Source organism: Lepidochelys kempii, chromosome 2, assembly GCF_965140285.1.
Source record: "Lepidochelys kempii isolate rLepKem1 chromosome 2, rLepKem1.hap1, whole genome shotgun sequence".
Classification (NCBI taxonomy): domain Eukaryota; kingdom Metazoa; phylum Chordata; order Testudines; family Cheloniidae; genus Lepidochelys; species Lepidochelys kempii.
Genome location: NC_136381.1, coordinates 160,970,076 through 160,982,620, shown reverse-complemented (window position 1 = coordinate 160,982,620; position 12,545 = coordinate 160,970,076). Strand labels below are relative to the sequence as shown.

At 38.1% G+C, this 12,545-nt stretch overlaps 1 protein-coding gene across 8 annotated transcripts in view; it reads right to left on the bottom strand.

Moving 5' to 3' along the window:
• PTPN3 (protein tyrosine phosphatase non-receptor type 3) overlaps positions 1–12,545 on the bottom strand; it is a 278,122-nt gene that overhangs the window by 47,521 nt on the left and 218,056 nt on the right. For all 8 annotated transcript variants that reach the window (XM_073332642.2, XM_073332646.2, XM_073332643.2 and 5 more), the window contains 4 exons: positions 11,226–11,382; positions 10,076–10,239; positions 1,510–1,600; positions 1,174–1,235 (listed from right to left, as the gene is read on the bottom strand). In XM_073332642.2, coding sequence (XP_073188743.1) covers positions 1,174–1,235; positions 1,510–1,600; positions 10,076–10,239; positions 11,226–11,382 — 474 coding nt within the window. The remainder of the gene's footprint in view (positions 1–1,173; positions 1,236–1,509; positions 1,601–10,075; positions 10,240–11,225; positions 11,383–12,545) is intronic.

The window sequence follows — 12,545 nt, the reverse complement described above, 5'->3', positions numbered from 1 at the left end:
AAATCTAGTGCAGGAGTGTTTACACAAGATGCAAATCAAATTTCTGACTGCAGTGTAGACATACCCTAAAATAAAGGTATCATTTAGAAAATACTTAGTGTGTGTTGCATTGATGGCAAAAAAGTGAAAGTATCAATATGTAGGGCTTGTAGTGTTTGAGATAAAGTTCTAATTTATTGATGTCTTGGGAAGCTTCTGAACTACCCTTAAGTTTTTGAATACCAAAGCATACTTGGGTCAGACTGTAGCTCTTGGCCCTCACACTGAGTAACACATTAAGGGAGGCTTCTTTTTAAGGTTAAAGGAAATATCCATCCCTTTAATGAGTGAGTAAATTTAATAATGTAGGAAGGAGACATAAAGAGCCTTTCCCTCTAGAATACAAAGCAGTAAGGTATTTCTGAAATCTTATGTTTAAGAGAATGCTAGGTTTGGGGACCAGCTACTGGTCTGGCTGGCACACCATCACCCACATGTTTCTAAGTGGCAGTCAGGCCTCAAGCCCTCTTGAGAATATGCTGAAAAAATGCAGACAAGTGAGAGGAGGGAAACATTCATTCTTTTTAAAGTGAGTCTACACTTACTGAGAAACATAGGGTGCAGACACTGCACACCCAGCCAGCACAGTTATAAATAGCAGTGTAGATGGTGAGGCATCGTGTAAGAGAGTAGAGTATAGTCAACTGTCCTATACACCTGAATCCCCCAGGAAATATAACCTATACTGCTCTCTACATGCCCAAGCAGTGCCTCCCAGGGCTACACTGCTGTTTTTAGCAATGTAGTGTTATGTGGCCTCCCCGGAGCCTCCTCCTGCTACAGCCTTTTCCCACCACAGTGCAATGCCTCAGCAGCAGGTGCCTGTAATCCTAGATATACATTATTAGACAAATACTAATTACTAAACCCCACAAAATTACTGATCTTAAAATTGATGCAATATATATGAAACTGTCTGACCGTTTTTACTGATTAAAAATAACCCTGCACATCTGCTAATGGTTAAATATTTGCATTCCTAATGAAGCACTTTAAGCTACTTATGAGCTCCTAAAGTTAGTGAACAAAATGTTAGGCTTTTTAAAATTAAATAAATAAATGAATAAATAAATAACTTTGCTGTAATATTATTCATTTCTTTCTATAATTAATATGGATGCCTATATAACTTACATTCACATAGTTTGCATTTATGTAATCTTCGTTTCCCTGCAATATTATCCGTGTGGCGTCATCTGTAAAAAAAAAAAATTAAAATATTAAAAAAAATTAACAATTGGGTGGCATGCTTTATTATCACCTCCTTTCATTCGATCAAATAACCAAGTCATCACAGGCACATGAACAAAGCATAGAAGTGTTTTAGAATGTAACATGGATGCACAATTACACAACTTTGATTATATAATAAATTCAGTAATGGCAAAACTCAATGTGGTGGTTTTATAACATGTAAAGCATTATTTAGAGGATAAAAGAAAACAGTCAAATTTTGTACTTAGTACTCACAAGGTAGAACATCTTTGTATCGATTTTTGTCCATATTTTGAGGTATTTTTGCACACGTAACAGCCAGCCCTGGCTTCTTTCTATAAAGTTGCTACAAAACAGATATGAAAGAGGTAACATTTTGAAGAATTTGCTTATGCAAAAAACACTATAGACACTAAATAGATCCACATGTAAATGCATATTCTTTTAAAAGAAACTTATGTAAAGCAACTATGCAATGTGAAAGCCATCTTTTTTTCACTGCCTACAAAATTAAAGTGAGGGTGATATTTAAATTCCAAAAACACAAGAACAAAAACCCTACTATTATTGCTAGTCCATCATCTTCTGTACATGAATGTCCGAAAAAAATCAAGGAAATGTGTGAGAGTCATTGACTGTTCCCATGTCTTATGATAAATATTGCAGAATGTTGGATTAGAAAGAGAGGAAGAAAGAAGACGGCAATAAAAAGCAGAAGAGAAGTAACTACTGAAGACTGGCACTTCCCAGAATGAATGGTAATACATATTCATGCACATGTTAACTTACTAGACTAAAACTGCTATTTTCCACGGACTTTGGGGGTGGGTGTGAATGGTGGGGGGGCAAAGTCTACTGCATTTTAGCTGTGAAATTCTGAAGTGGCTTTTAAAAAACAGCTTAATAGCAGGATATTAACAACAGTCCATTCACATTAGACCTATGCAAATACCATAAAACATGCTTTTCGAATGTAACACACTCGAATATGGAATTTATTAATTAAGTTTTTGCTAAACAATAGAACAGGTGTCCAGTGTGCTGTGAAAAAGAGATGTGTAAAGAGACAAGAGAATGGTGCTGAACAACCAACATGGAAGAACAAGCAAAGTTATTTCAGGGAGACAGAATGAAAAAAATTCTGAAATGCTGGGTGCAAAAGAAAGGATGGACTTCTTTAATTGTGTCCGTGACAACAAATCAACCCTACTTCAGATCTATATTGAGGAGTATGGGGTCATAACCTCTGGTAACCATGTCTTATAGTCTTACTAATGCACACACCAGATGCCCTCAGAATCCTCAAAGCACTTTTCGAATCTCTATGTAACTTGACAATCTTTTTATCATCTCTCTTGGGGGCATTGTACTCATGTATATCATTAACACATATGACTAGAAATACACAAGCACATTGCAACGGAAGAACCCTCATTTAAATGCTTAAATACTTTGTTGGATAGAGGCCTCAAGGAACAGTGAATTAAACGGGGTCTTGCAGATGTGTGTGTTATTTTGGAACGGAGTCTATCTGGAATAAATATGAATTTATAATGGTGTAAATGAAAACACACTGGGCCTATATGGATGACATGCAGACAATGAGGCAAGGGAATGAATTGACCAAGGTACAGAGTCTACTGCAGGGAAAATTTTTATGTGACTACGTAATTAAATTTTTAACTCCCCCCCACCCCCCCAAATGTTATGACTGTGATGTGACTATAGTTTTGGTATGTCTTAACATACAAGAGCTTCATTTTGCAACATATATATGTCAAGTGACTAATATAGATAGCTAGCTAGATAGATAGATAGGGGCTGTCAAGTGATTAAAAAATTAAGCACGATTAATTGCACTGTTAAACAATAATAGAATATTATTTATTTAAATTGTTTGGATGTTTTCTACATTTTCAAATACATTGATTTCAATTGCAACACAATACAAAGTGGACAGTGCTCACTTATTTTTTTATTACTAATATTTGCACTGTAAAAAACAAAATAAACAGTATTTTTCAATTCACCTCACACAAGTACTGTAGTGCGATCTCTTTATCATGGAAGTTGAACTTACGCATGTAAAATTATGTACCAAAAAAACCTGCATTCAAAAATAAAAAAATGTAAAACTTTAGCGCTTATAGGTTCACTCAGTCCTATTTCTTGTTCAGTCAATTGATCAGACAAACAAGGTTGTTTACATTTGCAGAAGATAATGCTGCCCGCTTCTTGTTCAGTGTCATCTAAAAGTAAGAACAGGTGTTCTCATGGCACTGTTGTAGCCAACATCGCACAATATTTACATTCCAGACACGTTAAAGATTCATATGTCCATTTATGCTTCAACCACCATTCCAGAGGGCATGCGTCCATGCTGATTATGGGTTCTGCTCGATAACAATCCAAAGCACTGCGGACCGATGCATGTTCATTTTCATTATCCGAGTCAAATGCCACCAGCAAAAGGTTGATTTTCTTTTTTGTTGTTTCGGGTTCTGTAGTTTCCACATCGGAGTGTTGCTTTTTAAGACTTCTGAAAGCATCCTCCACACCTCATCCCTCTCATATTTTGGAAGGCACTTCAGATTCTTAAACCTTGGGTCAAGTGCTGCAGCTATCTTTAGAAATCTCACTTTGGTACCTTCTTTGCGTTTTGTCAAATCTGCAGTGAAAGTGTTCTTAAAATGAACAACGTGCTGAGTCATCATCCGAGACTGCTATAACATGAAATACATTGCAGAACGCGGGTAAAATAGAGCCGGAAACATACAATTCTCACCCAAGGAGTTCAGTCACAAATTTAATTAACACATTTTTTTTAATGAGCGTCATCAGCATGGAAGCATGTCCTCTGGAATGGTGGCTGAAGCATGAAGGGACATACGAATGTTTAGCATATCTGGCATGTAAAGACCTTGCAATGCTGGCTACAAAAGTCCCATGCAAATGGCCGTTCTCACTTTTAGGTGACATTGTAAATAAGAAAAGGAGTACTTGTGGCACTTTAGAGACTAACCAATTTATTTGAGCATGAGCTTTCATGAGCTACAGCTCACTTCATCGGATGCATCTGATGAAGTGAGCTGTAGCTCACGAAAGCTCATGCTCAAATAAATTGGTTAGTCTCTAAGGTGCCACAAGTACTCCTTTTCTTTTTGCAAAGACAGACTAACATGGCTGTTACTCTGAAATTGTAAATAAGAAGCTGCAGCATTATCTCCCGTAAATGTAAACAACGTGGTTGTCTTAGCGATTGGCTGAACAAGAAGTAGGACTAAGTGGATTTTAGGCTCTAAAGTTTACATTGTTTTGTTTTTGATTGCAGTTATGTAATAAAAAAATTCTACATTTGTAAGTTGCACTTTCACGATAAAGATATTGCACTACAGCACTTGTATGAGGTATTGTTTCATACTCTCTGTGTGTATATAAAGTCTGCTGCAGTTTCCAGGGTATGCATCCGATGAAGTGAGCTGTAGCTCACGAAAGCTCATGCTCAAATAAATTGGTTAGTCTCTAAGGTGCCACAAGTACTCCTTTTCTTTTTGCGAATACAGACTAACACGGCTGTTACTCTGAAACCTGAAAAATACTGTTTCTTTTGTTTATCATTTTTACAGTGCAAATATGTGTAGTAAAAATAATATAGTGTGAGCAATGTACGCTCTTTATTCTGTGGTTATAATTTAAATATATTTGAAAATGTAGAAAAAATCCAAAAATAGTTAATACATTTCAATTGGTATTCTATTATTTAACAGTGCGATTAAAACTGTGATTAATCGTGATTAATTTTTTTGAGTTAATCGCAATTAACTCATGCAATTAATTGACAGCCCTAATATAATATGAGAGAAACAATTTTTCAAGATCCTAAGAAATGTATAACTTAATTAGCTTATACCTTTTATGATTATCAATTTATCTTCCTTCGCAGTTCTATTAAGTATTATTACAGTATTATTAAGGCCAAGCCCACTTACTATCTTTTACTGTGATCTTAAAAAAACCCGCTTCCTGTAAAGGATATTGAAATATTCTGTTTTACAGGGGCCATAGTCTTATTTCATCTTTATGTTCTCTTCAATGTTGTAGAGATACTGAGAATTATTTATAAAGAAAACAGATCACAAACTTTCAGGCCTGAAGGTCTTAAAATTTTCACCCTGTCATTACTTGGCAGAACAAGAGAACAGCTCAAGCGTAAGTCTTTATTTCCTTCAAATCAACAGAATTAACTTATCTTAAAATGAAGATCTGTTTACAAAGCACGATGTATATATACACACAATACATATTTAAATTATTATGTTCATATATTTCCATCCCCCACCCTCAACTCTACTTTTACCTTTTTGAAGTAAAAGAAGGTTTAAGAATCTAATCCCTAATAAATCTTGAAGAATTTTGGGGAATTTTAATTCTTCCAAAGAGCTTAATGTATCTTGCCATTTTAAAACAATATAGGCTTTAGTGTAAGATTCCATACACAAATAGAGTAAAAGCAACAGGATGCTGACAGAATATCTTTTTACATAAAAATCTGTGGTTACCAAGAGAACGTGTTGAAAATTAGTTCCTCTATAAGGTTAACTGAATCCTGATACTCAGTATCATAGTTTGCTACACATTTTCAGTTTGAACAGCATAAGCAGGAGAAAAACTCACATGGGAAGAGACCTAGTTAGTACATTTTTTAAATACTTGCATCAATTAAAATTTAGATTCAGTTTTTGGTTTGATTAGCGATTTGTGCTTTTAGTGGAAGACAAAGATATTATTAATGTCAAGATCTCAGCTCAGAGTTTTCAGAGTCCTTCCCGGCTTAAAATGTATTATGTTAAAGTCCACTCACCAGAGAGAATTTCTAAGCACAGCAGGTAAATGAATGGCTTTCTGTTTTATCACATCGTATTTGAAGATCTGCTTAGCTATTATAAGAAACCAAAGCCTATTAGCAATGGTTGCCACTGCAAACTCCACATTCCCCTTGTTCCACCACATACTGAACATATCAAAGGACAGTTTTACAAATTTTTTCTTCTCCATCTCCCCTCCCCACAACTCTGGAGAAACATATAGAGCTTCTCATAAGAAATTTTATATTTTAAAGGTGTTTTATGAGCCCATAATTCAAAAACACTTTTAAAACTGAATTTTAATAGGTTATTAAGTCTATGATATAAACTAATTACTTTGCATCCTAGAATTAAGGAACTGGCTAAGGAACCACTGACTATTTCCAAAAAATTCCTGGAGAACTAGGGAACTACCAGAAGTCTGAAGTAAACATATGTGGGATTGTTTTTCAAAAATGGAAAACTGACTCTGGCAATTACTGTTTTCTTGGAATAATGCAATGCTCTCTCTCTATCTCTAGAGATAATAAAATTCAGCTAGTGCAAATGAGGTAGTCCACTTACTAGGGCTATGTCTCCACTACACACCATTTTTCAGTGGAGTGTAAGATATGTGTAGAGCCCTGTGCGGATACAACATTTATATCTGCCGATGTGGATATCTGCAGAACTGCAGGGCTCTACCAGAAACCGCAGTGACAAAAGCAGCAGCATGTCAGGCCGCCACTCACAGGAGCCAGCACCCAGCCCAGGGAGCTCCTTTGGTGTGGCTGTACTGCCCCCAGCCCTGCCCACTGGGTGGGCACCAGGATCACTGGCAGCTCTCCCTGGTCACAGTAGCATGTGAAAGTGGCTCGCAAGCTCCCAGACAGGAGACACATGCTGCTGCGCAGAAGGGATTCCTGTGTGCGAGCTTGTGAGCCACTTGCACACACTAGTGTGACCAGGGACAGCTGCTGGTGAGCCTGGTGTCTGTTTTATATCTGTGGAAATAAATGTTGTATCCACGCAGGACACGCCAAACAAAAAGCAAGCTGCAGCCACACTGTAGCTACACATGTTAGTGAAAGGCTCTGACAGGAAGGAGGCAGCAGAAGAAAAATCTGGCAGTGGGGAGCTGGCGGAGACTTTCCCCACTGCTGGAGTCTTTCCTTACCTGCAGTGGGGAAAGGCTCTAGACGTGGAGAGCCGACAGAGTCTTTCCCCGTGGTGGGGAATGGCTCCAGCAGCTGAGAGGCAGTGGGACACTACAAAGTAAAAATAGCAGTGGAGTTGGGATGGCACAGCTTGGGTGAGAGTAGAGAGCCATACAGGGTACATACTTGGGTATACATTCACACCTTTTAGGCGTGTCTGTACCCAGGTAAGCTGTGCCTCATTGTCTACACTGCTCCTTACACCCATGCTAATGGGGCTACCCTGAGTATATACTCTACACACTGCTGAAAGAAGAGTGCAGTGTTTACATAGCCTTAGAGATAGTGTGCTCACCTCTGTCTTATTAGCTTGGATGTATGAATGGACGCATAGACTGAAAAATGTCAAAAACTGGAAAAGGGGTAAAGATGAACAATGTTGACTGAGTTGGGCAAGTATCTACTGGGATAAGAGAAGGAAAAAGTCCTTTTTATTGTTTTATTTAACATGATCGTCAGTGATCTCAAAAAAGGGGATAAACTTATTAATGAAATTTACAGAGGTTGCTACATTGAGTGCAGTTGGAAACTCCAAAAGGGATAGAGAAATACTACGAAGGGATCTAAAAAGATGAAGGGATGGTAAGAAACTTGAAATCTTTTGGGACAACTGCAAACATTATATACAAAATCCCTTGAATGGCAAGGTAATTTGCCCTTAAATTTTGTGGCAAGGTCTCCAGGTTTCTTCATCACTTTGGTGCAGCTGATTGAGAGTTTAGGAAGAGTTCAATTCATTTTTAAAAATAGAGGTGTTGATTGATTTCAGTAAGAAAATGAACAATACAATCAGCACTGTAGCCCCTATTTTATTCATTTTTATATTAAATTGATCTTATTTTATGCTGTCCCCACAGTTTAAGTTCTCACTGTGCTGCATATTTTTTGTATCAGCAAATGAACATAAAAGTTGTCAGGTGATAAGCTTGAGGTTTTGGCACCTGGGTAGGGGCTGGAAAGCAATTTGAGTCTGTGAGATAAACTCACCAGCAGGTTAATTCTGTTAATGATCAACAGCAAACTAGTTAAATTTGATATTTAAACTTGCACCTTTCGGGCTTGCCTACATTACCCACAGGATTGACGGGTAGTGATCCAGCAGGAGGGGGTGTCAATTTATCGCGTCTAATCTAGACGTAATAAATCGACTGCCGAGTGCTCTCCTGCCAACTCCGGTACTCCACAGGAGCGAGAAGTGGAAGCAGAGTCGACAGGGGAGCGTCAGCCATCGACTTACCACAGCGAAGACAGCGCGGTAAATTGATCTAAGTACGTCAACTTCAGCTTCGTTATTCACATAGCTGAAGTTGCGTAACTTAGATTGACACTTCCCCCCCCAGTGTAGACCAGGACTCAGATTTCACAATTAACAACATATTCAGATGCATGGGGCAGTTCACATTTCTTGGAGTTACTGTTTAAGACAGTGAGCAGACTCAGAAAATCATTGCAGCATTATTTACAATCTGTTCATGTTTATAAAGTTAATTTCATAACCAGAAGGGATAGAAAAATAGCTTTTAAAAATGAAATCTTAGATCCCAGAGCATAATTCAGGAATAGGGACCTAAATCATGAAGTGTTTTATGCAACAGGTCAGAACCCACACCTCAGCAGGAATGCGTTGCCATAAAATCTTTTGCTATGCATGGGGACAAGGGAGGGAAGAAACAAAATTTGAGCAGTTAGAGGGAAAAAAAAGATCCCTTTGCTCGTCAAGCTTCTGGGCTGCAGAGTGGGCTACTCTGTATCTGGGGAATTTGACATTAATGGCCCACACGTATTGGGGGGAAAAGAGGACATCATAAATCACTATAAATGAGAGTTTGAGGCCCTGAGAGCAAGAGGGACTTACAGACCCAGGTTTGGTTCACTGAATTACCTTGCCACAAGAAAAGCATTGAAGAACAACTGAAGAACAGAGAAAGGCAGCAAAAATGATGAGGGGTATGGAACAGTTCCCATAGGAGGAGAGATTAAAAAGATTGGAAGTGGGCAGTTTAGAAAAGAGAAGACTAAGAGGGGCTATGGATAGAGGCCTGAAAAATCATGAAGGGTGTGGAGAAAGTGAATAAGGAAGTGTTATTTACCCCTTCACATAAACACAAGAACCAAGGATCACCAAATGAAATTAATAGACAGCAGATTTAAAACAAACAGAAGAAAGTACTTCTTCCCACAGTCCACCTGTGGAACTCACTGCCAGGGGATGTTGTGAAGGCCAAAAGTATAACTGGGTTAAAAAAATAATTAGATAAGTTTATGGAGGATAGGTCCATTAATGGCTACTGGCCAAGATGCAGCCCCATGCTTTGGGTGTTCCCAAGCCTCAGACTGCCAGATGCTGGGACTGGACAGTGATAAACTGTTACGTGCTTTCATAAAGGATAATCCTGCATTTTCATTGTGTGACACAGGAAACTATCAAGTGCAGACTGGTATGACTTCTGTCAGAAAACTTTGTTTTTGGCATGAAGAGAATTCATAAAATTAAGATGAAGGGAGGGGGTGGGAGGCGCCTCTGGTGGTTGAACTAAAAACCTTAAACACCGATTTTTTTTTTTTTAACACATAGTGTTTCATGCAAGACCAATAACTCACGGTTCCCCAATATGGTTGAGAGTGTAAGAGTGAGCATGAGAGAGAGGGGGATGTATTAAACCTGTTGAGATGGGGTTGAATGGGAGCGATAAATGTCCAAATGCCTTAAAATCACTCCTCAGTCAGAACCACCAGGTAACTGAATTTAATGTTACCTACCTCAAATTGAATGAGTACTGTCCCGCTTTCCAGACCTTTCTTCAGTTGTTCCATAGACTCCTCTAGTGTGTCACCGTACTCTGAATACGTGCGAATAATGGATTCTAGAAAATTCTGGGAATCTGCTTCATCTTCTGACTTGGTCTCAACCAAGGGTTTAGCAACTGAAAGACAGATAGGCAAATATAGACTTTTTATATGCATCCAGTAGCAATCTTTACTTATGTTAAAACTTACTTGAGTATAATGGACATTTTCAATCCTCCTTGATGCTGCAAGTTAGGCTACTAACCCCAAACTGAGGCATCTAAATAAATTTGGCCATAGTTTTACACATGCTGACCAACCCCAGTTCTGCACAAATCCGTAAGAGTGGCAGGTGTTCAACTCCTTTGAAAAACGAGACCAATGATTTAGGTGCCTAAATATGGGTAAGATACTAGGCATCCAGATTTCAAAAGCTTAATCTAATGGTACACCAGCAACCCTATCGCATCAATTTTTGAGGAGGCAAACAGGTCACCACCACAGAAAGAAACCCATGAATTTCACCTATTGAAATTTAGAACAAAACTTATAAATATGCCCATTTCAAGAATGACAAAATGAGCTTTCTGGATTTGTTGTAAATTACATTTTTCACTGTATGCTTGTGGTGGGGAGAATTTAGTGTTATTTCCACATCTGGAATAGAAGTTTTAGAAAATGGCACTCTATTTTAAAATGTTTATCAAAATGTTTTTGTGCAAGAAACTATTTATTTGTACCATTGAAAAAATTAAAATTAAGCAGAAACTTGCTGCCATATTTTCTATTTAAAATTAGTATTGTTTAGTTTTCTCAGAATATTCACCCACTTGGGTCAATACTCTTCACTTTGACTAAAACCTCACAAAACTGCAGTTGTATGATGCAAAAAAAAGTATTCTGAGTTGAAGTGTTCCTCACTTGAATGTATAAGACTATTGGCTCAAACATTTGTGTTAGTAATCAAGAAGAGAGACGATCTCAAATGCTACCACTCTATTTCAGTACAGACCCATTCACAGAATAACTCTTGATTATTAATATATTAAATTGCAAGGGGGAAAAAGCCACAATTTAAAGGCATGACAGTCTCAATTACATTTAAAATCCTTAGTGCAGTTACCTTTCCGCCTGACCAGAAGTGCAAGCTCTCTTGTGTGCAGTTCTCTGCTGGCTTTTATAAACATTACCACTTGGTCATGAGTATGCTCTGAGATGTCTCGACCATTGATTAACACTATCTGATCACCTTCATTCAGTTTTGGAATACATGTATCAGCCTGTTTCACAACCAAAGAAAAAAAATGTCAGTTTATCCAACACCTTCAGTAGAACATTTCTAATCTCAGGGAGACTGAATTCATCGTGCAGCAAAGACAAAGTTATTCTCCTAACAAAGTCTTGCCCTTGGTATCAGAAGCTATGTCAGAGGATTCAGATCTAAAATTGTTCTAGTGGCTTCAGAATGAAGATGAGAGTAACAGTTCACACAGCCCATTAACAGCTATGCAAAAGTTTCTAATACTTTGGCATCTATATTTACCAAGCAGCCATAACTTGATATGTTTGATGCATCCGAGCTTTACAATCGGACTTTTAGCAAGATTTTGAAAATATTTAGAAATATGGACTTTTAGAAAGATGATGTAAAATGTCACACACATAAAAGAGAGCAGAATGATTAAAATAGCAAAAAATAGGTGTAAGTTTCAATTGGTATTGAGTAAAAATGCTTCATAACGTTAGTTTTGCTCCATCATCATACATGGAAACTGAAGATTAATATTAAATACCATATATGAGGGCTGTTCCTGTATTACACATCATTGGTTTTACTGAACTATAAACACAACTGATGAGTTATGCATTTTTTGTTAGATTCATACAAGCTTCTTCTTGTTCCACAGGGGAGAAGTGATCAGATTCTACCAGGGAGTTAGCAACTTTATTCCTGCCTCCCCATCAGCAATTTTCAAAGTAAGATGGTGTGGACAGGTCCTTTGATCTCCAACACCCACAGGCGCCACACGTAGGGGCAAATCCTATTCCTGCCCCTGCAGCCACAGAAAGTGGCAGGATTTAGGTGTGCCATGCATGCTGTGAACACTCCCTGATTGTGTGAAGATCTGCTAGAATCCTCCCTATACTGGACTCGGCAGTGGGCTTTGGAATTTCTCCTCTGTTCTTCACGAGTGCTCTTTAGGACTCGGCAGATCTAAGGCCAAAGCAAGGCTGTCTGAGCAAGGATCCTGTGGAGCCAAAATCTCTCTGGGAGAGGCCTGCTAGAAGCAGAACAAAATCACTCATGTTTGCTTGTTGCTAGCAAAAACAGATATTCTGTTCTGGAGGCACCCAGCAGCATCAGAATGAAGTCTAGATGCTAGAAATCTGCCCATCCTTTCAACCTAATCTTAATTGTTCCCCCACCTATATCTGTTGGTGT